General features: G+C 35.0%; 7 protein-coding genes and 1 long non-coding RNA gene across 19 annotated transcripts; 5 read left to right on the plus strand and 3 right to left on the minus strand.

The window, feature by feature from the left end:
* The first annotated feature begins 64 nt into the window (after positions 1 to 64).
* Positions 65 to 3,971, plus strand: LOC105704239 (pancreatic lipase-related protein 2). Its single transcript, XM_012433296.1, has 8 exons — positions 65 to 490; positions 899 to 979; positions 1,078 to 1,343; positions 1,940 to 2,414; positions 2,598 to 2,855; positions 2,968 to 3,082; positions 3,434 to 3,637; positions 3,728 to 3,971. The coding sequence occupies exons 1-8, from the start codon at positions 406 to 408 to the stop codon at positions 3,810 to 3,812; spliced, it is 1,569 nt and encodes a 522-aa protein (XP_012288719.1). The 5' UTR covers positions 65 to 405; the 3' UTR covers positions 3,813 to 3,971.
* On the minus strand, positions 2,310 to 4,118 carry LOC111673972. Its single transcript, XR_002762191.1, has 3 exons — positions 3,981 to 4,118; positions 2,546 to 2,640; positions 2,310 to 2,440 (listed from the first exon to the last, which is right to left on the minus strand). It is a non-coding gene; the product is annotated as an uncharacterized LOC111673972 (long non-coding RNA).
* Positions 4,119 to 4,363: 245 nt separating this feature from the next.
* LOC105704247 (nucleoporin NUP53) lies at positions 4,364 to 6,573 on the plus strand. Of its 2 annotated transcripts, none has more exons than XM_012433306.2 (3): positions 4,364 to 4,554; positions 4,719 to 4,846; positions 4,918 to 6,573. In XM_012433306.2, exons 2-3 carry the CDS (start codon positions 4,739 to 4,741, stop codon positions 5,767 to 5,769), a joined length of 960 nt encoding a protein of 319 aa, XP_012288729.1. In that variant the 5' UTR covers positions 4,364 to 4,554; positions 4,719 to 4,738; the 3' UTR covers positions 5,770 to 6,573. The 2 variants fall into 2 exon arrangements, with proteins under 2 accessions (XP_012288729.1, XP_012288730.1); XM_012433307.2 differs by lacking the exon at positions 4,364 to 4,554 and adding an exon at positions 4,591 to 4,655.
* Positions 6,048 to 7,769, minus strand: LOC105704248 (glucose-induced degradation protein 8 homolog). Its single transcript, XM_012433308.1, has 3 exons — positions 7,370 to 7,769; positions 6,898 to 7,292; positions 6,048 to 6,812 (listed from the first exon to the last, which is right to left on the minus strand). Exons 1-3 carry the CDS (start codon positions 7,488 to 7,490, stop codon positions 6,636 to 6,638), a joined length of 693 nt encoding a protein of 230 aa, XP_012288731.1. The 5' UTR covers positions 7,491 to 7,769; the 3' UTR covers positions 6,048 to 6,635.
* Positions 7,770 to 8,213: 444 nt separating this feature from the next.
* Positions 8,214 to 12,832, plus strand: LOC105704182 (origin recognition complex subunit 1). Of its 6 annotated transcripts, none has more exons than XM_012433197.1 (7): positions 8,214 to 8,376; positions 8,549 to 8,902; positions 9,237 to 10,680; positions 10,944 to 11,223; positions 11,415 to 11,680; positions 11,748 to 12,031; positions 12,193 to 12,832. In XM_012433197.1, the coding sequence occupies exons 2-7, from the start codon at positions 8,554 to 8,556 to the stop codon at positions 12,354 to 12,356; spliced, it is 2,787 nt and encodes a 928-aa protein (XP_012288620.1). In that variant the 5' UTR covers positions 8,214 to 8,376; positions 8,549 to 8,553; the 3' UTR covers positions 12,357 to 12,832. The 6 variants fall into 6 exon arrangements, with proteins under 6 accessions (XP_012288620.1, XP_012288621.1, XP_012288622.1 ...); XM_012433198.1 differs by having other exon boundaries at positions 8,554 to 8,902; XM_012433199.1 differs by having other exon boundaries at positions 8,214 to 8,308.
* A 114-nt stretch (positions 12,833 to 12,946) lies between these two features.
* On the plus strand, positions 12,947 to 14,396 carry LOC105704184. 2 transcript variants are annotated; one of them, XM_012433205.1, is made up of 3 exons: positions 12,947 to 13,037; positions 13,120 to 13,363; positions 13,518 to 14,007. In XM_012433205.1, exons 2-3 carry the CDS (start codon positions 13,123 to 13,125, stop codon positions 13,862 to 13,864), a joined length of 588 nt encoding a protein of 195 aa, XP_012288628.1. In that variant the 5' UTR covers positions 12,947 to 13,037; positions 13,120 to 13,122; the 3' UTR covers positions 13,865 to 14,007. The 2 variants fall into 2 exon arrangements, with proteins under 2 accessions (XP_012288628.1, XP_012288629.1); XM_012433206.1 differs by lacking the exon at positions 13,518 to 14,007 and adding an exon at positions 14,272 to 14,396 and having other exon boundaries at positions 13,031 to 13,363.
* On the minus strand, positions 13,881 to 18,286 carry LOC105704183 (zinc finger protein 658). 3 transcript variants are annotated; one of them, XM_023432411.1, is made up of 10 exons: positions 17,934 to 18,285; positions 16,658 to 17,611; positions 16,386 to 16,505; positions 16,101 to 16,313; positions 15,354 to 15,955; positions 14,993 to 15,220; positions 14,839 to 14,915; positions 14,544 to 14,765; positions 14,253 to 14,423; positions 13,881 to 14,174 (listed from the first exon to the last, which is right to left on the minus strand). In XM_023432411.1, the coding sequence occupies exons 2-10, from the start codon at positions 17,012 to 17,014 to the stop codon at positions 14,023 to 14,025; spliced, it is 2,142 nt and encodes a 713-aa protein (XP_023288179.1). In that variant the 5' UTR covers positions 17,015 to 17,611; positions 17,934 to 18,285; the 3' UTR covers positions 13,881 to 14,022. The 3 variants fall into 3 exon arrangements, with proteins under 3 accessions (XP_023288179.1, XP_023288177.1, XP_023288178.1); XM_023432409.1 differs by having other exon boundaries at positions 16,101 to 16,505; positions 17,934 to 18,286; XM_023432410.1 differs by having other exon boundaries at positions 16,101 to 16,505; positions 17,930 to 18,286.
* Positions 18,287 to 19,519: 1,233 nt separating this feature from the next.
* LOC105704200 (non-canonical poly(A) RNA polymerase protein Trf4-1) lies at positions 19,520 to 26,039 on the plus strand. Of its 3 annotated transcripts, none has more exons than XM_012433239.1 (8): positions 19,520 to 20,044; positions 21,696 to 21,866; positions 22,560 to 22,917; positions 23,001 to 23,147; positions 23,253 to 23,446; positions 23,559 to 23,712; positions 23,942 to 24,074; positions 24,428 to 26,039. In XM_012433239.1, exons 1-8 carry the CDS (start codon positions 19,662 to 19,664, stop codon positions 24,622 to 24,624), a joined length of 1,737 nt encoding a protein of 578 aa, XP_012288662.1. In that variant the 5' UTR covers positions 19,520 to 19,661; the 3' UTR covers positions 24,625 to 26,039. The 3 variants fall into 3 exon arrangements, with proteins under 3 accessions (XP_012288662.1, XP_012288663.1, XP_012288664.1); XM_012433240.1 differs by having other exon boundaries at positions 23,942 to 24,044; XM_012433241.1 differs by lacking the exon at positions 23,942 to 24,074 and having other exon boundaries at positions 24,428 to 24,538.
* Positions 26,040 to 26,049: the final 10 nt, after the last annotated feature.

A 26,049-nucleotide genomic window follows, 5' to 3' on the forward strand; every position in this document is an offset into this window, starting at 1 on the left:
AAAAAATGTATATATATAAATCGTAAAAATATTACGTATAGTAACATATATATATGAATGACCCTTTCATATCACTTGAATGCTTTTGTCGTCAAGATTTCTGCGCCGTATCCGACCGGATAGGATAAATCCGCTTTAATCCAGCTTTCGCCGAGCGGACTCCTGGGAGCGGGTCCGACGAGCCGCTTGACCTGGTGCCAGTCGAGACGGCCCCGCGACTTGGCCAACACTTTCTACCGGCGACTGGGTCGAAACGCACATTAGCGCTACTTGCGCCGCTAAAATCACCTCGGTAAATTACGACGAAGCGCAAGCTCCTGTTAGTTCGTAGTGGGGTCTGTGAATTTCAGCCCGGAGTCCGGAATCGTCGAGGATGCTCCAGCAGCGCCGAACCTGACGGGTGCGATGATCGGGATCGGCTGGCTCCTGCTGATCGTCGTTCTGCTCTCGCTGGGGTCTTTCTCGGTGCCGGAGTCCAGATTCCCCAATGGTACGTCGAACGAGAGAATTCTGTTAAATAAAGAATACATTTACATGTATTCCAAGTTCATAACAATTTTTGGAAAGCTCTATTAGGACATAGTACATTAATTTCAGAATACGTTACGTTTATATGTCATAAACATGTGTTATAAATTTGTAACATGAGCTATAAGTTTGCTAGATAGTTGGACAAGTTTTACTAAGTTATTTCGCATTACAACGTGATGTTATAAAATCATAGATTTATTTGGAAGTCGGTAATGTATGGGCAACGATTCACTTTTATGAATCTTAAATTTATGATTTCATTGCAATATTTTGTATCGAATGTGTATGAATTTTGGGAATACCTTTTACGGTGTGTAGATTAAATTTTAAAGGTCTCGGACTGATGCAGATTTGTCGATGTTTCCAGCTAGGCTTGCAGAACGTCGAGACCGCGTCGCCAGAAGAAGAGCCCATGTCAGGGAGGAGCTGAGATCTAAAATTTGCTTTGGTGAGTCCGGTGTCTTAGACACGGAAGGATCTTGAGACAAACTCGAAGGGATTTATTGAAATTATTTGTTTCTCTGTAATTTTGTTCGGTGGTTTCAGACCTAGTTGGATGTTTCGACGATCCGGCCCCTCAGCTGACTCTTCGTCGTCCACCCGAGCATCCCAATGTTATCAACACCAAGTTCCTGCTCTATACTCGAGAAAATCGTGAAGAACCCCAGGTCTTGGAGTATAATGACGAGTTCAGGTCCATCCTCGAGTCGCGATTCAATGTCTCCAAAAGGCTTAAAGTTATCGTCCATGGCTATAAGGGCAGCGGAACCGACGAGGGAGCCATTTTTGGCTTGCTCGCCCTTCTCGATAAGGTACTTTACAATTGTTTCAACTAGTCTTGATGAATTCCTTCTAATTAACAAATTTCAAGTCAAATCTGTTCATCCTAATCCCCGATAACGCTAAAGAACTAATTGTACGGTATCGATAAAATAATATCGTTGAATTGGGTATTTTACAGCCTTTCAACTTATAGCAAAGATATAATAGTGTAGCCACGTCCATAAGAAATAATACGTTCGTTTCTGCCGGATCTGACCTGGTATGATCTCTTGTAGTATGATCTGACCAAACCAGATCAGCTGCGATAGAAACAGACGTATTATACGACGATACAGTCAGATCGTATTGGCTGTAGGATAGTCCCAGACTTACCATCATTCGGGATCCAACACTGATGATTCTTATAAAACCAATTTTGCTGGGGCCAGGAAAAATCCTTAACAAGAAACATTTCGATGTACGCAAGTAATTTATCTCACCTAGAACGTAATTTCTTCGCTCAGTACAGCAGCGTTAGCTCTTCGCACTTTCCTAATGTAGTTATTATTTCGTAAGTAAAAGTGCAGAGGAAATAAATGTTGAAATCATTGTTTGGTAGTATTGACTGAATGCGTTTCTTTTACAGGAAGACCTTAACGTTATCGTGATCGACTGGGCAAGAGGAGCTGGTACGACGTATGGAGCGGCTGTGGCAAACACGGAGCTCGTCGGAAGACAACTCGCCCTGGTGCTCCTGAAGGCGATCAGCCTGGGGATGGATCCGGCCGACGTCCACGTTGTGGGTTTCAGCCTGGGCGCTCACGTGGCCGGATGTGCCTCCGAGATCCTGAAGGCGAGGAAGATCCTGATCGGACGAATCACCGGTCTGGACCCTGCATCTCCGTTCTTCAAGCACCACCTCCTCAGGGAGCGCTCCAGGAAACTGGACGTTTCAGACGCGAGGTTCGTTGACGTCATACACACGGACGGCTCCGAAGTTTTCACCGACGGTTTTGGTCTACTCGGGCCCATCGGCCACGTGGACTTCTTCCCCAATGGAGGAAGGCAACAGCCAGGGTGCACCGACGTCAGGAACTCAGTCGTGGCCAGCCATCTTAACGGTGGGTGTTCGACTAGGATTGAAGTCCTGCGCAAAATAATGGACTATTATGTTTCTCCTGGATGGTCGGTTACCGAATCTTTATTTTTTATGTGTTACCGATTCGCAAATGTCTTCATTGAGAACATGTACCTCTCTCGATGCCTGTGAACGAACTTCTTTAGCGAATGGTTCTTCTTCGTAGCCGAGTTTCTCGACAAAGGAGTGGCCTGTAGTCATCTGAGAGCCTGGAAGTATTTCGTGGAAAGCGTGCAACCGAGGCCTGATCAAGAGTGCAGATTCGTTTCTTGGCCTTGCAAAGGTGGAGCTTACGACTTCGTCCGGGGAATGTGCTTCCCGAGGTTCGAACCAGGAACCGCAAATCCAGTTATGGGATACGATGCTGATCAGGGACCTTTGGGAGTTCTTTACTTGCCAACGCGTTCGCGGTCACCATTTTGTGGTACGACGTACTTAAAAATCTCATACAACCTTTAAACGTTTTATTTAAATTTTATTTCCGGATGAAACGTAGTCTTTGGACTTTAGTTTCTGAATTTAAATATCTATTCCAGGAGACCCTCTTCGAGCCACGGCTATCACTTTTCCTGTTCGAAGGGACACTTTGGGTATCCTTGTCTTCAGGATCTTTCATGGAAACGACTCGACGACTTTCCAGATGAGAAGCGAGTAAGTCTGCGAATCGATCATGCCTTGGAAAATGAAAGGTGGTTTCCGTGCAAAATGATGCATCGGAAATTCAAGTTTACTCAAATGACATTAGGCGTTGCATCGATCTTTCTATTCCGTTTTTATGGTAATCACACTAAGATCGATCTATCGATACTCAGAATTCATTAATTTTCTTGTAATGTAGAGTAAAATTGTTGTTTCTAACGCCAATCGTCCTAAATAAGTACAAAAAGCAACATTGGCTACATTTGCGATTTGTTCAGTATTTATAACAAGGGTTAAGGAATGGGACGATTTTGTTAACTAATTTATACATTCTTTACAAACTGGTAAATAATCCAAATACAGGAAACGTGGCGTCGGAAGATCTACATTCCATGGGATCGCAGCGGCAGAGTTCCAAGCAATTACAGAAAAGAGTACGTTATTAAATGGAATGATATGGTATAAAGCTGACGTAACGACAAATGAGAGACCAACTGTCAAGAGGAATCATTCAGACATGGTTTTACCACTGCACAAGCTCTTCGTTGAAGACAGAAGAGGCATCAAGTGTGTACACATTTATATTATATAGACGAATATATGTATACATGTATATGAATTGAATTTTGATAATGATAAAGCATTCTCTTTAAACAGGTGGGAGTATCAAGGATTAAAGACAGCAACTATATCTTCAGAACAGACAGAGATACAATTGCTGAAACAGGTTACGGAACTATAATTAATATTTATACTTTAATAATAATTTATTACATATTGCCATGGAACGTTCACGTAATGAAGATAAAGTATTATATTGTTTGGTTGTGACGTAAAAAGAAGACCCACAACAATGCACGTTACTAAGAAGCAAATGTATATCATAATAATATTAAAAAGTTATACTTACATTTTTATAAATAGTATTTGTTATAAACAGTGACCCTTTAATTTGTGATTCCTTTCTGCATATATATATAGAAAGCAGATGACCTAACAATCAGGAGGCTGAAAAATGAGCACACAATATGGTTATCCTACCCCTCCCTTTCCGACGCGCCGGCTTCTCCAGATTCAAGATGGACATTGGACTCCATCATATATTATTACGTCCATGCCAGAAACCGTGTCCAGTGTGCTAGTTCACCGTACCGCCGCCATCTTTTCGCCGTGTCCAATAATGCCATTGTCCAAATGGTCAATGTCCTATCAGAACCCTTCCTCCAGTTTACTTCATATTAGTGACGCGGCATATGAAACGCACCTTATCAATCTTTGACCTTGTTCATACATTTTAAGATTGAACTTAGTTGTTATGTTGACATACTTTATATGATTAGTTTTTCGTAGTATGTGCATACAAAGCGATCCCTTTTGAACGTTGCTGTATATACACGCGATTCACTAATTTGAAATTTGTGTGATAAAAACGTGCCGTACGACCTGTGCGGACTTCCAATGAAGAGAACAAGTAGCATATAGAGGTTACGTAGTTCAAATAATACCGACGTTTAATTAAAAGAGTAGCTTAGTTATTGCAGTACAGCATGCGTTCCTTTGGATTCTGTGCTTCATGGCACCGAGTGTATATATATTTTTTATCTTGTGATTATCTTTGTGGTTATTTATTAATATTGTACAATTATAGGGAGGTTTGATGTCTGAAAAATGGAGCCTATGACCTTAGGATCCCCTGTTGGTAGTCCCGTTCAAGCACCAGGAAGTCCGGGAACTTCGGCATACTTGCCTAGCTTTCTTCTCGGTGATTCGAGCACTGTAAGAGTCTAATAATTCTTCATATTTTGATAATTCTTTTTACTTCTGTACATTTATATTTGATTTTACAGCCTGCCAGATTAGGGATAGTTAATCCTCATGACACTTCAAGATATTCTGGTGGATTAAATTTACAATCTCCAGGATCACTTTATGGATCACCGGAGTATCGAATTAATAGACAAAAAGCTATGTTTGGTAATGTGACTAGTCCATCAGGAACACAGATTAATGCCGAAAGTCACACTGGTGGTCCACCAACGAGAGGATTATTTGATACTTTAGAAACTACGCATTCAAATACTCCGTACACGCCAACACCTGCTCAAAAACTTAGTTCCGGGCAATCTAGACTACTTTCGGGTAATGCAAGCAATTCCTTTTACTTGGATACATCCATAAATCCAACGAGTGAATCTTCTCAAGGGCTTCTTCAGTGGGTGACAATCTTCGGCTTTCCTCCTAGTGCCATTAATGCAGTTTTATCTCATATATCTAGTAGAGTACGTATAGTGGACAAACATCCTGCTCCCCATGCGCAAAGTAATTGGATACATTTAAAGTGCGCGTCGGAACAAGAAGCTCAGAGGGCATTAGCATGTAATGGCAATATCATATCTGGTTCAATCATGATTGGTGTTATTCCTTGTGCCGATGAAGGTGTTATCTTAGGAAGTGATAAGGAAAATCATATGAAGCTAAATGGGAGTATGCGCCTATTCTCTACTTCAGGCAGAGTAAATCCTATGTCTCCAGAAAGTAGCAGTATGCCCCGAACCCCTGTTAGAATACAGAATGCGCGACCGTTAGCTGCAGGATATAATCATCATTTAAGTCCACAATCAGTGAAATCACCAGAAAACATTCCTCAACGTTCCACCAGTATTGTTTCTAAAGCAATGGAATATGTCTTTGGTTGGTAGCTAACGCAATTAGTGAAACAATTGATGGTACATATTGCTTTACAAGCATCATAATGTTTTGAAAGTGATTAAAACCCAGAGGTGTGCCTTCTATTTTTTATCAATTTGTGACAGCGTTCAGTGTTGCTTTGTTATCAGCACAGTAAAAATCATTTAAATACGTATGACAAGAAACATTAATGTACATTGCTGAAATCCTATAAGAACAGCATATGTTACTTATATTAACAGACTTTATTCTTTTGGAGTATTGTAATGATGAATTTTGACAAAACTTATCTCTTTAGCGTATCTTTTATTAAAAATGTTTATACAATGTACCTCATTCACACCATATTTCATATGCTATAACAGGGATTAAGTATTTATATATATATCTTAGAAACAATCTACGACATTAATTTCCTAAAAGTGAAATTACAATTTCAACTCTAATTATAGCTCTAATTATTGAAAACCATCAAGTTTAAAGATCAATTATCAACATTAATTTGTTTTCTCAGTTATAATAGACATGTTTATATCTTGAACAAAAGTAACCAATAATTTGTAATTTTAGTACTTTTAGCCAATAGTATTTTTGAAAGAAATCACATTCAATACATAACATATGTTTTTAGGCAAAATATGAAATCTAAACAATTTATATCGAGATTATAAGGGCGCCAAAATGTAACTTGATTTAATGTAAAGGGATTCACTGACCTTTTGACTACTCATTCAATTGTAAAATAACACCCCATTTCAGACAATTCTATTACTATCAAAAAGTATTATTCAATAAAAATCATATGCAATTTTTTTCACAATTATCTAATAAATAAGTTTATTGTATCCTTCTTAGTCCTTTGAATTCTGCAGTTTATTTATTTTGGACTCTCAATTGTAGCACTACCTAAATCTGTCATCTTAGGGTACTTAATTTTTTTCTTATCCAATTCATATTGGGCCCACAAAATCATTTTTAACAAATTATTCAATCTTGGACTCGTTGATTCTTTATGTTCCATTTTTAATATAGCTGCATTTAATTCACTTGCAATCTGTAACAAAACAGAAATGATTTTAGTTTATGTAGAAAGATGTCAATTTATACTTGTTTATTAATACATAACGTTAATGACAGACCTTTTGTCTATGGGTTGGATGTAACAAATCACTGAATGGACTCTTATGTGGTTCATCAAAAGCCAGTAAAGCAAGAGTACGCTCTAATTCATCCAGTATGCTGTCATCGGACTCGCCAGCTTCGCTTAATTCATCCTGAGCAAATTGAAGTGCCTCTTCGATTCTTCCTGTACGTATTAATTCGATCAAATGTAATTGTTGCAAATGGAAGTAGAGATATCTGTCATTATCCAACAATTCTGGGTGTAATTGGTTAACTAAATCTGTAGCTTCTTGAATGCGTCCATTTTGAATTGCATCGCGAATACGAATTCGATCATCCAACGAGTTTAATTCCACGGTCGGTCCTACGCCGGACTCTTGTTGAAACTTTTCAGCTGCTTCTTTAAATCCTTCTAGAAAAACAAAGAGACTATAAGTACTCATAAATTGAAGCATATGGAGTTTCTCCAAAAACATAAGTACAACTTGCCTGTTACTAAATAATTCATGATTAAATTATTCATCGTCGCTCTTTGGATATGTGAGCCCTCCTCTAGTTTGGCAACCCATTCGTCCTTTGTTGGACTCTCCTGTTTTTCCCCAAAACTCATTGTCTCTGTGAGATGGCCACTAAATATTTTCAGAAAATTACTCGTAATTTCTTTAGCGCGTTAACGAGAGATGAGTTCCCATTTACATGTCTCGTTAAATGTTTCGATGTTTCTGCACGTATTCAAATATAGACAAGCCTAAAATATTGTTTATAATGAGCCGTTGGTTATTAACAATTATGCAGTAATGAGAAACTGTCTAGTAGAGCAAACGAAGTTAAGAAAGCAACTATTGTAACTTCGAAATGTCATACGTAAACCGACCCACAAGCAACCTGTATTTTTAACAATACACCAATGAATATAAGCAACATTAGAACAGACGGGTAAATACAAAAGCAGGTGAAGCCTTCAGAGTAGTTCTATGAACCAGCGCCACTGAAATATATAGTAAACTGGAACACTCGCCAACAGAAATGAGTTGAGAAATTGCTCACGAGCAGAGTCGCGCGATCGCAACCTTGCTGGACTTGTTGGTAAGAGATGTTGAAAGATATTAAACGATGTTTGCTGTAACAGAGTTGGGAGCAGAGATGAGGAAGATCCCTGAATTTGGCCACCATTGGGGGGGAGATCAGGTGGCAGGTGCATTAGCCGCCCATGTCCTCCATCGGGGGGCAGCACAGGATGCGATCGCGCAACCCTGCCCGTAAACAATTTCCCAACTCATCTCTGCGAAAAATTGTTTTCTAGGATTTTTTTTTCTGCTAGGATGCTTAACTTTCCGCAGCGACAACGCCGTCTTGCCGTCAATTTTCAGACTTTGTATTATTCGTCCCGCCAATTTCTTTGCGTAGCTGAATTGTATAATTTGTAAAGTAAGCAAATTCTTTGAAAGTAAAACATATTTGTTTACAAGGACTTATCACGTAGAATATTAAATGTCGTATGTATTAATCAATTCATTATAATAGTTTTTTCAAATGCCTGTCAAATTCAAGCATGTAAGTTAACTCTAGACTTGTGTCGTCGGTCAGTCAGCGAGTTTGAACAACATTGAAATTGTTTATAATTAGAGTTCTTGTTACATGTTAAAAATTGTATATTTTTGCTCCAAGAAAAGATGTCCCGATCTAGAACTCGTGCTGGCCTCAATTTAGTCGAGAACTCCAGTACGACATCGAATGAAGATCAGAGTTCAGATTCTGAGGAGTTCCAAAATTGTAGGCGCACACGGATATCAAAAAGTGAGACTCCTCTCAAAAACAATAATGCAAATTCAATGCAAAGTCAAGGTTATTCACTGAGGAAACGAAACTCATATAGTTGCACTAGTGATAATGAAATCGTTAAAAGCACTCCATCAAAAATGTCTCCTCGTAACGTGAATCGGAAGAGAAAAGTTAGTTTCAGTGAAGAAGGGAGTGACGAACCTGAAAATCGAAACCCTTCTCCAGAACTAGAATACAATGGTATGTTACTTACATATGTGTACTTTAAATTGATCTTTTTAAGTGTTAAATTAAAATTCTTGTCACTGATAGCATAATGAAGTTGGATGCGACATTTTTTAACTAAGTATCACCTTATTTTAAACAGGTTAGATATGGTTAAAATTATATAGATAAAGCTGAGTTATATTTTTAATATTACTTTGCAAAAATTACCAAAATATGCGAATATTAAATGTTTCTTTGTATGTCATTTTGCATGTCAAGTATAATGTTTGATTGCATTTTTATCTTTTTTTACTCATTTATTTTAAAACTTACATTTTTTTTTTGTTTTGGTTTATTTCTTTTGTAGGCCCACCTATAACTTATAAACTTTATGAGATCAATGGTGAATCCATAGTTGTAAAGAAGCCATTGAAAACAAATGTGAGAACAAGACTGAAAAGGTGTACAGATAATGACATATCTAATATCTTGAATTCAGACGATACTAATTTTGATATTTCTGATAAAGCAAACAAAACTAACACAGAAGCAGAAATGCAGATGAAAAGGAATGACAGTGTTCGAACACCTCGTACTTCAAGAAAGATAATGGAAAATGTAAAAAATAACGAGGAAATAGTATTAAATGGTACAAATTCCAAAAACTTACAGAAAGTTGTATTAACAAAAATTACGAAAGACTCAATAAAAAATAATAATGAAACTTCCCTGAAAATTAAATTAAGAAGATCGACAGAACAGAGTAATTACAAGATACAAACAGTATCCAACTACGTTAACAGTGATAATAAAACTACACCTGTGACTCCCAAAAATAAAGAGTCAAAGTCTCTGCATTCTCATAACATGAAATGTAAGTTTAATGAAGATGAAAATAAAATACCCAATGAGGAACAATCTATTAATCAATTAAATGAAAACTATCGAAGATCTACAAGAATTCGAACACCTTCAAAATTATTACAATCACAAACTGTTAATTTAAGACCCAGGCGAATGGTACATTATAATGAAAATAATCTAATTGAAAGTGTAGACTTAAAAGCAGATACATTTGAGAAATCTGATGAGTATAGAAATCCATCAGTAACAGATACAATAAATTTGAAACAAAATGCTGTAGATACACTACACACTCCTAGAAAGTCAAGTTTGCGGAAATGTAGGGAACGTGTACCTCAAACACCTCAAAAACAAAACAAGGATGGAAAGGACTTCCATCCTAATGTACCTGTATCTGTTGAGACTAAACGCTTGTCTAAAAATATTACCCCTAAAAAACAGCGTATCTTAAAAAGTTGTGAAAATGAGGAAGATCATATTAAAGATACAATTACAGCTTCACCTGCTAAAAATTTTGAAAGCGATATATTAGGTGATGAGTCTCTTATTACTAGAACACCAAGAAGAAGACCTAATAGCTATAATGAAAGCGATATTAAAAGGGAATTAGATAATAACGATGATGTGGAGTTACCCAGAACACCTAAAAGTAAAAGATTATTAAATGAGGCAGACTGTTCTCAAAATAATAAACAAATCAGAAATGTGGAAAAAACCCCAAAACGACGACTGTCTTCAAAACCTTGCACGCCGAATTTTAAAAAAGGTGGCTTAACGCCTTCCATGAAACAGAGAAATGCAAATATTATAAAGCCATCCACTACCCTTCAACAAGCAAGAGCTAAATTGCATGTTAGTGCTGTTCCAAAATCACTGCCTTGTAGAGAGGAAGAATTCAATATTATCTATACATTTTTACACAGAACATTAACAGATAAAAGTGGAGGGTATGTTCTGAAAATATAACATATGTCAAACAAATAAATACATTGACTTATATAAAGGCATAATTATTAATTATGGCAAATAAAACAGTGCTTAAAAGATTTTATCAACAGTAGGCTTAGAATCATATTACTTTACAGCATTATTTTATTTATTCGTAGTTTTGTTACATTTCTGGTTATATTATTTGAAATGATTTTATTTGAGTCTTCTGACTAAACCAGCAATAACTTTACTAATATTCATTGCTTTCATTCTATCCAAGGTGTATTTATATAAGTGGAGTACCAGGGACCGGTAAAACTGCTACAGTAAATGAGGTGATACGATGTTTAAGAAAACTGGTTACAAAAGGAGATTTAGAGCATTTTGAATTTGTGGAAATCAATGGCATGAAATTACCTGAACCTAGACAAGTCTTTGTTCAAATATTGAAACAGCTAACAGGACAAACGATGGCATGGGAACAGTCATTGAAGTTACTTGACAAGAAATTTACAGCTCGATCCAACAAAAACTGCATGACCCTTTTACTCATTGATGAGGTACCTATGAGAATTTCTGTTGATAGTAATAATTAAATTTAAATGTATAAGCATCTTAGTCACGTACATTATTTTACTAAAACATGTAATTTTTCTACTGATACTGTCACTTTAATATATACGTTTATTAATTTCATTGCATCTATAAACATTTAATGTAAAATAGTATAAACAAATTTTGTTTAATTCAGCTGGATTTGTTATGTAACAAACGCCAAGATATTGTATATAAATTGCTGGATTGGCCCACAAAAGCTGCAGCGCACCTTGTTGTTATTACAATAGCAAATACAATGGACTTACCTGAAAGAGTCCTAATAGGAAGAATAACATCAAGATTAGGTCTTACACGCTTGACATTTCAGCCATATAATTTTAAACAACTACAAGAAATTGTCATGGCAAGATTAAAAGACTCTGATGCATTCCGAAGTGAAGCTATACAATTAGTAGCTAGGTAACTATACTCATTATGTTATGTGTTAAAACTGGACTGTCTTATTCTCTGTTTTTAATATTAATAGAAAAGTAGCTGCAGTCTCTGGCGATGCTCGGCGTGCTTTAGATATATGTCGACGTGCCACTGAAATTGCAGAAATGTCTAATGGAAGAACTGTTTCAATGTCCGATGTAAATGAAGCGTTGTCAGAAATGATAGCAAGCACCAAAGTGCAAGCTATTAAACATTGTTCAGAAATGGAGAAAACGTTTCTACAAGCTGTATGTGCTGAAGTGACACGAACAGGAGTTGAGGAGACAAGCTTCATAAATGTATATAAACAATTGGAGGCATTGTGTTCATTTGACGGTTTGTACATTTTCTGTCTACATCGTGTTAGACTACTTTTAAAACAAAATTAAGGATAAGAAATCTGATTCATTCATTCAGCATTTAGTAATTAACACCGATTACATAACTTGTATAGCAAAAAATAATATTTTTCAGTTAAAAACGTTCTTTTCCAACAGGAGTAAAGCCACCTAATATAACACAAGCATTGGCGATTTGCGGTAGACTTGGTGCAAGCAGGCTATTATTGTGTGAACATTCAAGAGCTGATATATACCAGAGGATTTTGCTAAATGTTTCGTCAGACGATATTCACTTTTCATTACAGAATTCAAACGTCTGAAATATAGAATTTTTATAAATACTTTATGAATGAGACATGTACAAAAACAAGACTGCTTTCTCTAAAAGGAAAGAAATGATTCATCTAGATATCTATATTTTGGAGAACGTTTATTATCTGAATGCTGAGGATAGATACAATGTGTTATTGCAATAATTTGATGTACTGTACTACAAATGGTCAAAACTCATACTTTGTTACGTTTTTACTTTTAGATGAAAAATGTGTACGCACTAAACATATTTTGATGTATTTAATTTTTAAGGAATTCATGTTTGATAGAATTTAAATATCGATTGAAATCATATTGACACACAAATGAATGTATTAGCCATTCTCCGCTAAATGGAGCTGGTCAAGAGTTTATGTTCGACCAATAATTGATAAATCATTTAATATTTTCCTTTTATTAATAATTAATATGTTAATAAGTTTTATAGCTGTGACCTCAAATATAGTTTTTTTGCTTTTTGAAATTATCTCATGTATGATATGCTTTCACATCAGTACAGTATAAATATACATGACAGTGATGTTTAAGACAGCGTCAAGGTCATCATCTATTTTTGTTTGCACTCAATTTGCTACTCCGTGAATTCAACGTATTCACGTGCAAACCAACGTTTATAACTGTCACATACAAGTACTCGAAGGCATTGAAAAGTGTATATAAAAAAAGCGGTAGGAAGTGTAACTAAGGGCGTTATTACAGTAATACACTGCAGGACCATTATAAAATGCAATTGTTCCTTGCTTGCCTTAGAAAATGAGTGACAATGACGTTGAAGCACGTGTCCTTCAACTATACCGAGACCAGAAGTGGCAGGATATCATTGATTTAGGTAGTATCAATAATGACAAAGAAAAACGTCGACTTCTGTGGGTTTGGCCAAGTGAGGACGATTTATACTGGATAAGAGATGTTGTTACAAATCGTGCTTTACACGGAATTATAAGTATTGGTTGTGGTAGTGGTTTACTCGAATGGTTAATTAAGATATATACTGGTAAGTAATTTGTTTTGGGAGAAAATACTTTACGATAGCATGGAGAGATTTTTCCAGGATTGATTAGCTTTTCCTACATGGTTATATTTATATTTATAAATAATTTTATAATAATTTAATACATTTATATATTAAAAAAGTTTATTTCCACTAGGTATAAATATTATTGGTGTGGAAATTGATAAGCCTTGGTGGGTTAGTCGTCACTCACCTCCTCAGTTCTTAAAAGACATCATTTTCGTAGAACATAAGAACCAGAATATTAAGATGCCGTCAAAATATGCACTACTGTTTTGTTATTTTAATAATGCATCGGCATTTTACGAATATATGAAAAATTTTGAAGGAAATACAGTTTTAGTGATCGGACCTATGGAGGGTCAGTGTCGTTTTACAGATCCATTGCCATTTGATGAAAAGTTTTCTAAACTGGGGTGGCAACTAAGTTTTAAACGAGAAATAATAAGAAGCAAGGATCTAATCACTGTATATGTTAGATGACAATCAGATATTGCGTTTATTTCATTTATTTCAATTGACTTATATAAAATGTCTATAAAATGATAAAACCAAAAATAAATGATTTTTCTTACCCAAATTAAGTATGTACAATAACTGGAATAAATTCTGCAGTGTATATGAAATTGCATATGAATACCTTACATTTTTTGGCTATTTACTGTCAGTACCTTGACCTTTTCAGATTTTGGCACTCCCTGTTCATGTTTTGCCATATGTGTTAATAAATTTTCTTGTTTTACCGATCGATATGAACAATACTGACATGAAAACATAATGCCATGATCCAAACCTACGAATACATATTCATGAATGAATCTTAAAATGAAGTTAAAAAATAAAGGAGCACTGGAACATTAATGTTATTTACCTGGATGTTTATTTTTTAGGTGAACCTTGTATGTTGAGGATTGTATGCTAGCATAACTGCAATGAGGACAGCTATATGGTTTCAAACCTAAATGCCTCAATTTATGCCTCCGAAATGAATTATGATCACCAGTTGAATAAGGGCATTGTTCACATGTGAATGGCTTTTCGCCTAAAAAAATTAATTTAGTGATTGATTGTTTAATTACCCATGTTATAAATTGAATTATTTTTCTCTAAACTAATATATTCAGTGCCTTATATATCAATATTAAAAATATTTCATATTTACCAGTATGCCTTCTTAAGTGAAGTTTCAATGCACTTCTCGTTGAAGCAGAGTACGCACAAAAGTTACACATATATGGTTTAGAATCTTTATGAACTGACTCTTTGTGCAACTTCAAGAGCCTTGGATTTGTAAAAATTCTTAGACACTCACCACATTCGAGCAATTGTTTCTTGGTTTTGTGTAAAGATCTGTGATTTCTTAATTGTTTTGTCGTTTTAAATCCTAAATATAAAAGAAATGTATTAGCATTGGCACTACCTCTTTTAGTGTATTGTTAAAAACCATTTAAGGACACCTTTTCCACAGTTATCGCACAAGTATGGTCTGTCACTTCCATGAATGGCTCGGTGTTGGTTCATTAAAATTTTTAAACTAAAAAGCAAATGAATAACTACATGAACTATTACGATTGTAAATGTATGTTGAAAATTCACAGAAAACTTAAATACCTTGGTGTTTTGTAACTACATACGTCACAAGAATGTAATTCCATATCTACAATATGTGACCTCCACAAATGACCTGCCATATTATTCCAATTGCTGGATTTAAACTCCATGCATTCTGGACACTGATATGTTATAATATTTTTATCTTCAACAGTAGAATGACATCTTTGGTGGTATAAAATATTCTCCTGAGCAAACATATGAATACTGCAATTTTCTATATTGCATCTGCAAAGTAACGATCACAGATAAGTTACAAGATGTATTCTCACTTATTACATATTCCTAATTTTTTAACTCAACTTAACTAATAAATATTACTATTTATTTATGAACTTTCAGAAGTGTTATTTATACTTACTTGTATCCCAGCTGCTTTGATTCAGAATTCTTTTTATCAGCCTTTTTATGCCTTCCAAGTGCTCTTGATTTCTTACATTTCATGTCAGTAATTTTAACTTTTGTATTCTCCTGTTTTACATCATTTTTGGATACCTTTACTGAATCTGTGTTTGATTCCTCTTGATGCGCTTGAACAGAATCTTCTTTTTCTGCTCGAGACTGACCATTAGGAGATATTGTTTCAAAACCTGTTTTAAAAGACAGTGTTGTAGATGGTTTTGACTTATCAAGGAAGTCGGCATCTGTTTTCCGATTGTCCTTATTAACAGTTTCATTACAAGTATTTGAAAGCCACGTATCTGTGACTCTTTGAGATTCAATCTTTTGTAAATGAACGTTATCTGTTGCTGCTGTACGTGAAGTGTGTACGGAAGAATCGTGATCATCAATATTTGAAGTATTCACTGTCAATTGATTCTCAGAATGAGCATTGACCTCGACGTTCGGGTAGTGACAATTGATTTTATATGTTTCGTGTTCGTTACCATTAACACTGCCTGTACTTATTTCCTCTTTTTTACACAATATTTGAACCATTATTTGGGCTTCACTTTTATGTACCTGATACATAAATGACAATATTGCCTAATATTATTTATAATGTTAGATTATTTAATACATTTTAAATGATTATTAAAAAAAATACATTAGTATTAGAAGATGGTGCATTTATTCACTTAATTGTATTTTTTATTAATTTACTTGCCTTGTGATCGTGTACTATATGTGAAAATAAAGAAATACCATGGTAAAACGTATTTGTACAACCAGGGCAATGGTAAACGTTATGTCCTGACTGTTTGGCAACACTTGAATGCTCTTCCTTTACGTGCTTTATCATTAAGTTTATATTTAAACTCATAAAGGGACACTTTTTACAGTTGAAACTTCTAAGATTGGCAACGCATTTTTCTAAGATCTGTAGGATTAATAACATGTTAATTTCATTATGACAGTTGCCAATTTGAGTAGAAATATATGTAGAAACAACCTCGTCCTTCAAATCCTCGACAAATATGTAGTTTTGATCTTCATTTCGTTTTTTTGACTCACTCAAAGTAAATGCAGTTGATTTCAAAATTTCTTTTTTATTAGAATACATTTTCATATCCTACAAGAAAAAACAAGAATGTATTCAAATCATGATTTATTATCCGTTGCCTTTAATCAACCTAAAGCATGACAACGTATAATTAAAGGGCTCTCATTCAATAATTTGTCATCTCAATGCATTAATGTAATTAAAATCAGCATTAATATTACCTGAATGGAAGTTGACATCTCAATATTTCTTAATGCATTTTGTTCTTTTTTTCTTAAAGAATTGCTTCTATCCATGATATCATTCTTTGTTTCATAAGTGATTTTTTCTGTATGCAAATCCATTATGTCTAATTCATTGTTTGCAGTCGTTTTAATATGTAAGTCATTTTCTGTGGATACTTCCACTTTATCTTGCAATTTGTTATTCCTAAATGGCAGCAGTTCGTTCAATCTTTCGTTAGATGAATTTTGTAATGATTTGTGGAACATGCTTTCTTGAGCAGAGCATAACCGTTCCATAATAATGGTAGGTTTCCAAGTCCCAGAATTTAAACAGATATTGTTCACTGATTTCATATACACATTATCAGATTTAATTCGATCATGGTGATGGACATAATTCTTTGAAGACACTAATAAAATAGGATTAGCAGCCCAATTTGAAAAGCTTGGATTAGCTATGCTGATTTGATAAGTAGTATATTGTCTACAATCGGCAAATTATTCTCATTATTTTTTGTTCATAATAGAAATTCTTTATTATTACTCATTGGAATAAAATCACTTTGTTTTCCCAAGTTTTTTAGTTTGACTATTTGTAATAATATTTCTGATATCTTTAGATATGTATCCCTTAAGATTGCAAGGCTGATAAAACTTTAAAACACATTTACAATTCAGAACACTAAGACTCACATTTTTCTTTGGAATATTTTACAAATTAATATCATCATTAGTTATACTACCATGATTTGCTTTAATGTATTAACCATTGTTTGTCCACTTAATTTCTAGTCCAATTATAAAATAATGTTTTTGCGTTAGGTTTCCTTGCTTCTTTTGGTCTATACATTTTCTTGATAATGTTACGTTCCGTTTGAAAGAATATCAATTCGGAAATAATAGATGATAACAACTGTACCACTTCAGCTTCATTTTAACAAATTTTAATCCCTAGAAGTAACAATGGCATATAAAATATGTTATACATTAAATAATATTAGATGACATTTAATAATACTGTATAATTCAAAACATTCACTATACTAAACACTTATTAATAAGATCAGTGATTACAAAACTTCTTTTATTTTTGTGACAAACTTAAAAAAGATGAATATTTGTAAATAATATCGAAATGATGCTTCTAAATCATTGAAATTACCTTAGACAGACTGGGATTTATGGAAAAAAAAATTACAATTTATAATTATGCTACATCTAATGTAAAAAATGATACATTTTTAATACGCAAAAGTAATTAATACGTACATACTTGGTTAGATAAGCAATATTTTGAAGTTAGTTGTCACTCAAGATAAAGAATGGCTCAGTTTCTAAGAGCAGTAATAATTCTCGTAAGAGAAGAATATTTGTTCTGTGCAGAAATCATCGATACACGCATTACAATATTTGTTATGACAATACACTTGTTGAGGCAAAATATTTTCAACATATAGTTAGTACTACCAAGTACTAAAAACAGTCCAATACCATTTCCTTTTTCGGTTCGATTCGAGTTTCCTACGGAGTCAACGTTGAGAAAAATAAGTTGGCAACGATGTATTAAGTATAAAAAATGGATACCAGAAAATTGCACGTGATAATGCCTACATACATAATTTTTATAATTATTGTATGACTCTTTATTCAGATTGTATAAAGGTTTGTACCTTTTTACGTATGTACAGTAAATAACTAAGCATTGTTCTAGATTTACACAGAGGAGACGGAGGTTTTACAAAGCAGTTTGATTGGCGGATACAGCGGAAAAGTGGTACTTTCCGATAGGAAATCTCTTTTAACCAATCACAGCTCTAGTTTAGATAAGAATTCCTTTAACAAAAAATACGCCGTTGAATAAAACGCATGAATGACATGAAAATGTTAGCCACGTCTTAAATGGAAAAGCAGGATACAGGCCCTCTAATCATTCATAAAAAGTGGAACTGCACTTAAAAACTGAAGAATTTTCATAGATGGTAAAAAAAGTCAAAGACTGTTAAAATACCATCTTATGATAAAATGGAAAACCTTTTTCGAAAGTTTAAGGATGTTCATGATTAATATAAACAGAGCAAAATACATCGGAGATGCTGCGAACGACAAATTACCTTTAAAGGATTGAAAACGTACGGTTCATTTTAAAACAATGTATACATTTCAATTATGAATCGCAAGAAATTTGAGTTTCATTAAAAAATGTGTTTATTTCAGAGATTTTCATAACTACGATGTTAATTTAGCAGCCTGGATAATGTGACATATCCGAATTTGTAAACACGTTCTTCTTTACCGTAATAAATAATTCTCTCTTCCGAAAATATTGCACAAACTTTCCGCCAGTTTGGTGCCGTTTGTTTAAAAACGTTAGGCGCCATTAAAATTTGACTTGCGATATCTCCCGACTTATCTTAACACACCTTCGTTCCTAGATTATGTCCATGAAGTTAAACTTGTCAATTTGGAAAGTGACCTTATGAATTGAGTTTAGATCCATCTAAATCCAACATATCTCAACATTTAAGTGACGTAATCACTTATCAGAAAAGTTACTGGGCAATCCGGCAGTTAATTACAGGATTCCCCAACAATAATTCCCCGAACATTTTGAACGCATCCTTCTCGTGCAAATGATGTAAATGATATTTTCAGATTCTGTTTTCCCGTATGTAATCAAATTTTGACTTCCTCTGCCTCGATAGAGATAAAAATGGAGAAAATGAGATATCCGGTTTCGGAACGTAGCCTTGGCAAATCGGGTCTGCGGGGAGCATCCCCCCACTCCCGGTAGGTGTTTCTCGCGGGCCGTGGCGTTGCGCGCGCGCGACATCTGCCGTAAGTTAAGTCGAGCAGTAGAATCTGTATAGATGGTTTTGGTATTGTCGCCAATTTACAGTAAATCTTACGGGTTTCTCACATAAGATTCGGCCGATAGAGTGAATCGTAGGGAAGCGCGCTCTTTGGCTTTGGCCGGAGGATCAGTGGCCCCGCGCCCCGTTTAATGGATCCGACTATCGGTTGGTATCAACCGGAGCAGTTCGGCCCCGCGAAGGACTTGTGGCTACACATTTGGGAGGCCGAGAAGGGACTCGATATCTTAACCCTGAAGAACGACAGCTCTTCGGGCACGATGGTCGGTAGCGGGAACAAACTCCAACAGGACTACATTCCGCTCGAGTCCGTTAACAATCGGCTCGGCGAGGAGCGAACCAACCCTCGGGTTCAACATAACACCTGCAACAATTATTACAACCCCTCGCGCAGGAAAACCGATAACCGTGCTAGCACCTATGGTATGAACTACAATTACGAGGCCCTCGTCGGTGAGTACGGCGGCTGTCCTTGGCGCCAACCCAACAAGCATTATTCCAAAGGAGTCGTCGGGTGAGTACCCTACATTTATCCACTCTTTGATCGCGCTGCTTCACAACCCATACGACAACCTTGGGTAGGCTAGGGCTACTCCGACCGGACCGGACCGCCGTCGGGGGGGCGCTTCTAGTGAGGTTAGGAATGTCACATGTTGACTGGGAACTTTCGTTCTCTCCCAACCGGCTTGGATAAACGTACCTTTTCCCCAAGGCAAACGGACGGTTATTAACTGATTTCCACCAGTTTTTCTTAAATGCTCTCATGCTTTGTTTTTTAGACTCACCGATCGAATGTACAAGAGTCCTTGTCAAGGATAGTCGTTATTTTCTGTTACGTGCTTTTGAATTTGAATGCATTGGTATTGAGACCAAAATGGTATTGAAGGCTTAAAGGATTTTAATGCGATATGTAATTAGATGGTACGATGTTTGAACGTTGGAATGCTTAACGTTTTGTCTTTCGTTAGTACTTTTGAAGCCGCAGAGACTCATAATTTTAGTGAAGATGTAGTTCCATTTTATTAACATCTTTATTGTATCGTTCTTAGACTTTCTACGAATTTTGATATTTTTATAAATGACGGTAATCTTGTGCAAAGTGAAAAACTACATTTGCAGTAGTAGTCAGTGAATTTGTACTTAAATGTGTATATAGTACAAATATCAGAATACCGTCCCTTTAAATATTTAGAAAAAACAAAAACTTAAATGGTCTCGCATTGTCGTCAGCAGTTTGGAAGAAAGAATTCAACAGGAAATTGTAACTGTATTGACAAGTCATGAACTGAATAATTTAAGAACGTTTTATGATATTATACAATCGAACCAGTACTGGATTACTCCTACAGATGTATGATATAATTTCTAATTTACGACATGGCTTTTTTGTTCTCTTAACACTAACTGTACCAACAATTTATAACCCCATTCCCAATACATTTAAAAACGGTCATTCGACCGGCCGCTGGTACATTTAGTATTAAAGAAACTGGATACAAGTGTCATAAAATCTCTTAAGGTTTTTTCTTCTTTGAAAGTTGTATCAACAATGAAATAAACAAATTCCGTAGACATCTTAAATCATTCACTTTTATTACTTTTATTTTAATAAATATTTTGATTAATATGTTACAATTTTTAGTAGTAAAGCCTATACACGGAACATAACTTTTAGTTTTATGTTATTAACTTTGTTAAAATTGTGTAAATATAGGTTTGTATGAAAAATAGGTTGCATTAATTCTTGATATTGTTTTTGTTATTAAAACTTTCACTTTGAAATATGGTAGGGAGGTAGAATAAAATGAAAACACTAAGAAAAAATGATTCATACCTATTAACGTGGGTTACAAAATTTAAGCTTTACTTAACAGGTGGAATCAGTTTTTAACTATCATTTGTCTATATAGTATATGTTTCATAATAATGATTAATTCCTCAATAAGATATACTATTATCAATACATGTGATTCATAAGTTTTGTTGTCATATTTGTATTTTATGTGAAAATGTAATTGGTATCGCAATGCGCTACATTGGTATGTTATATTACAGAGTTGGGCACCATTCATTACCAATGAAAAGGATCTCTGTCATTTTCATATTTAAGAAAATTTGTGTTTAGCAAGGAGAAATTAAATAATTAATTCTTCTTCTTTGTGTAGATTGCACGAGGAAATAGAAGACTTCTTTACATATATGTGTCCTTCTAATGAGGAACATAATTTACGTGTACGTGTTGTAAAAAGGATAGAACAAGTTATATATGATCTCTGGCCTGATTCGAAAGTGGAAGTTTTTGGAAGCTTTCGTACTGGCCTATACTTACCCACAAGGTATGTATACTCATTCTTCCTAATTTCCAAATCTTTAAGGTAATTCAATACATTCATACTTTTAATCGTTGCTATGTACCACTTTGTGTTACATTTATGTGCTTACTTATTACATTAAACATCAAGAAGCTATCTAGACAGTTTGATATTAATTGTGTTTACCTCAAAGGTAAGCCGATCTTAACAAGTGTATTATATTTCATGTTTATTACCCATATATTAAGTGTAAATATTCTTATAAGTAATGATATTAAAGTAGTACTTTATTTGTTGAACAATTACTATCACGTTGAAGTTTCATCATCTAAAACGTCAGATTGATGTGGCTTGAAATTCAATGAAGGAATACTTTTTCTTAGAAACTAAATCTTTGTACAACTATCATTTGTTATTATATACCAATATCAAATGAAAAGAAAAGGCACCTAACTCATCTTCATCAGATAACATGCTACCTTGATCACTTCGACATTATAGCTCAGAGGAAATGTAACCAGTATTAATATCATTACATTTTGATTACTTTACAAATTAGGATAAGTTATTAAACATTTCTTATATGTGGTATTTAATTATTAATAATATAAAGCTATATCACTTATCTTAAATCCATTCTGATATATTATCTTTTTTATTGGCATTGTAATAGATTTAAGTCCAGCTTAAGATCGACTAATATTCTTTTGTTGACAGTGATATTGATCTAGTAGTAATTGGCATGTGGACGAACCTTCCATTGCGCACCTTAGAACGTGCACTATTGGACCAAAACATTGCCGAGCCATGTTCCATCAAAGTCTTGGACAAGGCTAGTGTGCCAATAGTTAAGCTCACTGATAAGGAAACCGAGATTAAGGTGGACATCAGTTTCAATATGAGCAATGGTGTTAAATCTGCAGAGCTGATTAAATCTTTTAAAAGGCGGTATCCGGTACTGGATAAACTGGTCATGGTACTGAAACAATTCCTCTTACAGAGAGACCTTAACGAAGTGTTCACGGGTGGCATATCCTCGTATAGTTTAATACTCATGACTATTAGCTTCTTGCAGGTAAGATGCAAACGTTACTCTGATTTATAACTTGTAATAAAGCATTTACCATTTAGTAACATATGCCAAATATTATGTTTTAGTTGCATCCCAGACAAAATGCTCATTGTTCGAACGCTAATTTGGGTGTACTGTTAATTGAATTTTTGGAACTGTACGGTAGAAAATTCAATTATGTTAAAACCGGTATTCGAGTCAAAGATGGTGGTACTTACATATCTAAGGAAGAGGTAAATGAAAAATAGTGCAAGAGGATGATTCTCTCTTTGAAGTGACGCGCACATCGACATGTTATTTTACGTTCACATTTATTGATCACATCTGATGATGGTTAGGTTCAACGTGATATGATTGATGGGCATCGACCTTCGCTACTTTGCATAGAAGATCCCCTTACTCCTGGAAATGATATTGGTCGTAGTAGTTATGGAGCTCTCTATGTTAAAGATGCGTTCGACTGGGCCTATTATGTGTTATCTCAAGCCGTCAGTCCGCTCAATATTTTAATCAACGACGCGAGCAAAGTTAGGTAAGATCAGAGCTAAAAGTATTTATATAATCCTAATCACATCGAACACAAGACTTGGATTACGACGTTATACATAATGTAATTTATTATAAATTAACATTCTGAATTGCAGTATATTGGGAAGAATAATACGTGTAACGGATGAAGTGATATATTACCGAAAATGGATCAAAGAAACATTCCCATTATCCCTGGGTGAGGTGGATTCCCTCTCTAGCTCAACTGGCTCTGACGCATCCACTCTGTCCGCTCCAGCTAGTGATACGGTATATAAATTAATATTATTCACACTAAAAGTACATCGCGATTTTGAGATCTGTAACGTTAAACAAAAATATATTTTTTTGAAATCTCTTGATCCGCCAATGCTTTGCCGTTAAAACAAAATTATGAGAGACGATTGACTGAAATCTTCCTGTAATTATGCAAGTGGATTTTCTTTCGGTAAATTAATCGGAATGATCTTACCAATACTGCTTTATTATTCTTTTGAAGGACTCAGAATGCAGTCGCGGAAATTCTCCCAACACGGGGGGAAAGGGAGAAGACAGATACAAAGACAGACATACATACAATAACCAACAGTCTCATCATCAGTGTAAGAAGCAATATAAATCAACCACTCATGGTACAAATAGTTTGCTTTCTATCATTTTTACGTTTAAGCATCAAACATCCGAGCATGGTTTGTTGAAAAATCAGGATATCCAGCACACGGAGAGAACGTGACGGAATTAAATTAGAGAATGCTACATCGTGAAAACTGAAATTGCAGTTGGTCAATATTCTCTCTGTAAAGACATGTATACTTCATTAATTCATCTTCTAAAACATTACCTTAGTAGAAATTGAAGAAATGTTAAAGAAGTTATAATTTTAATATTGCTGGATATCCTGATAACTAATTTTAATGATTGCAACCTGCCGAAGGGCCACTTAGATCTGTAAAATAAGTAAATTACCATTTCTTGTTTGTTGCAGTGAACCATCAACATAATTCCAGAGGAAATTATCCACGCGGAATAAACAATAACTCAACCGGGCAAAACAAAGCAAAGAACGCTCAGCATGGTAGCAATAACAACAGCAGCAGTCAGAGTCCTCATTCAAGAGGGTATACAGTGAAACGTAAGAAGCAGCACGTTGCTCATCGCGCCCCTGGAGATTGCGTACGGTGATGAAGCGCATCTCGTGTTCCTACGTGTTAATATTCAAAGTAATCATTTATAAGATCGGTGAACATTGTTTCAAGTGATTGTTCACCCCGAAAAGCGCAGTATGAATCTTAGCAATACTTGGCGCAGTCCAGAAGATGGGTAACTATCATTGTATCACGATTGATGCGTTTTACATTTCTTTTTATTTCTAACTAGACTCAAAAGTCCATCGCATCTACTATTACTACTCAGCATTTTACTTTCAAGGATAACTTACTTTATTTTTGTCGGTGTACAAGGTACCGTTGAAAGCCTACTTTAGCTTTTACTGTCTCTAAATAATCGGTCTTAATTGAAGTGTACGAACCAAAGAGCTCCTGCAGCATTATGATGTAGATCGCTAAGTTTTCTCGCTCGTTATTATACTGTGATCCATCCTATATCTTTTATTGCAACGATTTTTTTTTTTAAACTTCGACCGTGTAGTTGCCTCGGCTGCTATTCATATAGTATTATGCACCTATCGCCATCATTAAATATAGGATTGTGTTCATAGAGTCACACGCTATACGAAAAACTCCGCGATGAAGTCACAATTAAAATGCTATGGATTATGATACATCTCCCCCCCCCCACACACACACCTTCCCCAAATTTCACGGTACTGTAAGGCGTGTACTCGTAGCTATGATAAAGACTTAGTTTTCTATATGAAACTATATTCTTATAATGTGAGAGTGAAAGAAAATTTGGTGATAAAGGGACGTGCCCGATGTAAATATTGTAATATACTCGAAAACATGTGAAAATATGGAACATTAAGTTTAACAGTTACCTAGCACTCACCCACACTCATACACGCAACACGCACATTTTTTAGTGTCAAGCGTTTCCAAACAGATATTTCGCGTAACGATTGTGACACTGAGTTTTGATATGGATAAAATCCATATTCATTCATATTTGACATTGTCTCTTTTTTGTAATATATGTAATTTTTCTCCTAGCTGCAGAGCCATTTGTACAGTTATAGCCGTGTAGTTCTTTCCATCATGTATAAATTTGTATGCAAGTCAGTTTGAATGTTTTCTTCCGTATGAATGAGCCTAATAGTTATTAACGCTGCTGTATAACTTATTGTAATTTGTACAAACTTACGAAAGACTGTGCACATAAACCAAGCGGTCTTTGTAAGATATCACTTTATTTATATACAATACTGTATTATAATCTCAAGTACAAACATATAGTTAATTACGTTTCATAATAAAAAAAAAAGTTGGAGCCTAAAAAGAATATTTTACTGCCAAATACAACATCCGATCTGTCACACTTTGATTATTTTCTTGCTTGTTAAGATCCTGTGTGTTTTACTTGATTTATACAACTTGCAATAAATAGTTGCTGTTGGGTACAGAAAAAAATTTAAACGCAAATGAAAGAAAA

The sequence above is a fragment of the Orussus abietinus genome, unplaced genomic scaffold (genome assembly GCF_000612105.2).
Source record: "Orussus abietinus isolate OABI.00-Male unplaced genomic scaffold, Oabi_2.0 scaffold7, whole genome shotgun sequence".
Lineage (NCBI taxonomy): Eukaryota > Metazoa > Arthropoda > Insecta > Hymenoptera > Orussidae > Orussus > Orussus abietinus.

What these genes read in the sequence shown, in the direction of transcription:
- LOC105704239 (XM_012433296.1), top strand. Translation starts at nt 406, where the DNA reads ATGATCGGGATCGGCTGGCTCCTGCTGATCGTCGTTCTGCTCTCGCTG. An exon ending in TGCTCGCCCTTCTCGATAAG is followed by an intron (nt 1,344 to 1,939) that starts GTACTTTACAAT and finishes TTTCTTTTACAG; the next exon opens with GAAGACCTTAACGTTATCGT. An exon ending in GAAGACAGAAGAGGCATCAA is followed by an intron (nt 3,638 to 3,727) that starts GTGTGTACACAT and finishes CTCTTTAAACAG; the next exon opens with GTGGGAGTATCAAGGATTAA.
- LOC105704247 (XM_012433306.2), top strand. Translation starts at nt 4,739, where the DNA reads ATGGAGCCTATGACCTTAGGATCCCCTGTTGGTAGTCCCGTTCAAGCA. An exon ending in TTCTCGGTGATTCGAGCACT is followed by an intron (nt 4,847 to 4,917) that starts GTAAGAGTCTAA and finishes TTGATTTTACAG; the next exon opens with CCTGCCAGATTAGGGATAGT.
- LOC105704248 (XM_012433308.1), bottom strand. Translation starts at nt 7,490, where the DNA reads ATGAGTTTTGGGGAAAAACAGGAGAGTCCAACAAAGGACGAATGGGTT. An exon ending in CATGAATTATTTAGTAACAG is followed by an intron (nt 7,293 to 7,369) that starts GCAAGTTGTACT and finishes TTGTTTTTCTAG; the next exon opens with AAGGATTTAAAGAAGCAGCT. An exon ending in ATCCAACCCATAGACAAAAG is followed by an intron (nt 6,813 to 6,897) that starts GTCTGTCATTAA and finishes GTTTTGTTACAG; the next exon opens with ATTGCAAGTGAATTAAATGC.
- LOC105704182 (XM_012433197.1), top strand. Translation starts at nt 8,554, where the DNA reads ATGTCCCGATCTAGAACTCGTGCTGGCCTCAATTTAGTCGAGAACTCC. An exon ending in TTAACAGATAAAAGTGGAGG is followed by an intron (nt 10,681 to 10,943) that starts GTATGTTCTGAA and finishes ATTCTATCCAAG; the next exon opens with GTGTATTTATATAAGTGGAG. An exon ending in GGCATTGTGTTCATTTGACG is followed by an intron (nt 12,032 to 12,192) that starts GTTTGTACATTT and finishes CTTTTCCAACAG; the next exon opens with GAGTAAAGCCACCTAATATA.
- LOC105704184 (XM_012433205.1), top strand. Translation starts at nt 13,123, where the DNA reads ATGAGTGACAATGACGTTGAAGCACGTGTCCTTCAACTATACCGAGAC. An exon ending in GTTAATTAAGATATATACTG is followed by an intron (nt 13,364 to 13,517) that starts GTAAGTAATTTG and finishes TATTTCCACTAG; the next exon opens with GTATAAATATTATTGGTGTG.
- LOC105704183 (XM_023432409.1), bottom strand. Translation starts at nt 17,014, where the DNA reads ATGAAATCAGTGAACAATATCTGTTTAAATTCTGGGACTTGGAAACCT. An exon ending in TCAAAGCAGCTGGGATACAA is followed by an intron (nt 15,221 to 15,353) that starts GTAAGTATAAAT and finishes GTTACTTTGCAG; the next exon opens with ATGCAATATAGAAAATTGCA. An exon ending in CCTAAAAAATAAACATCCAG is followed by an intron (nt 14,175 to 14,252) that starts GTAAATAACATT and finishes ATGTATTCGTAG; the next exon opens with GTTTGGATCATGGCATTATG.
- LOC105704200 (XM_012433239.1), top strand. Translation starts at nt 19,662, where the DNA reads ATGGATCCGACTATCGGTTGGTATCAACCGGAGCAGTTCGGCCCCGCG. An exon ending in TATTCCAAAGGAGTCGTCGG is followed by an intron (nt 20,045 to 21,695) that starts GTGAGTACCCTA and finishes TTCTTTGTGTAG; the next exon opens with ATTGCACGAGGAAATAGAAG. An exon ending in CTTACATATCTAAGGAAGAG is followed by an intron (nt 23,148 to 23,252) that starts GTAAATGAAAAA and finishes GATGATGGTTAG; the next exon opens with GTTCAACGTGATATGATTGA.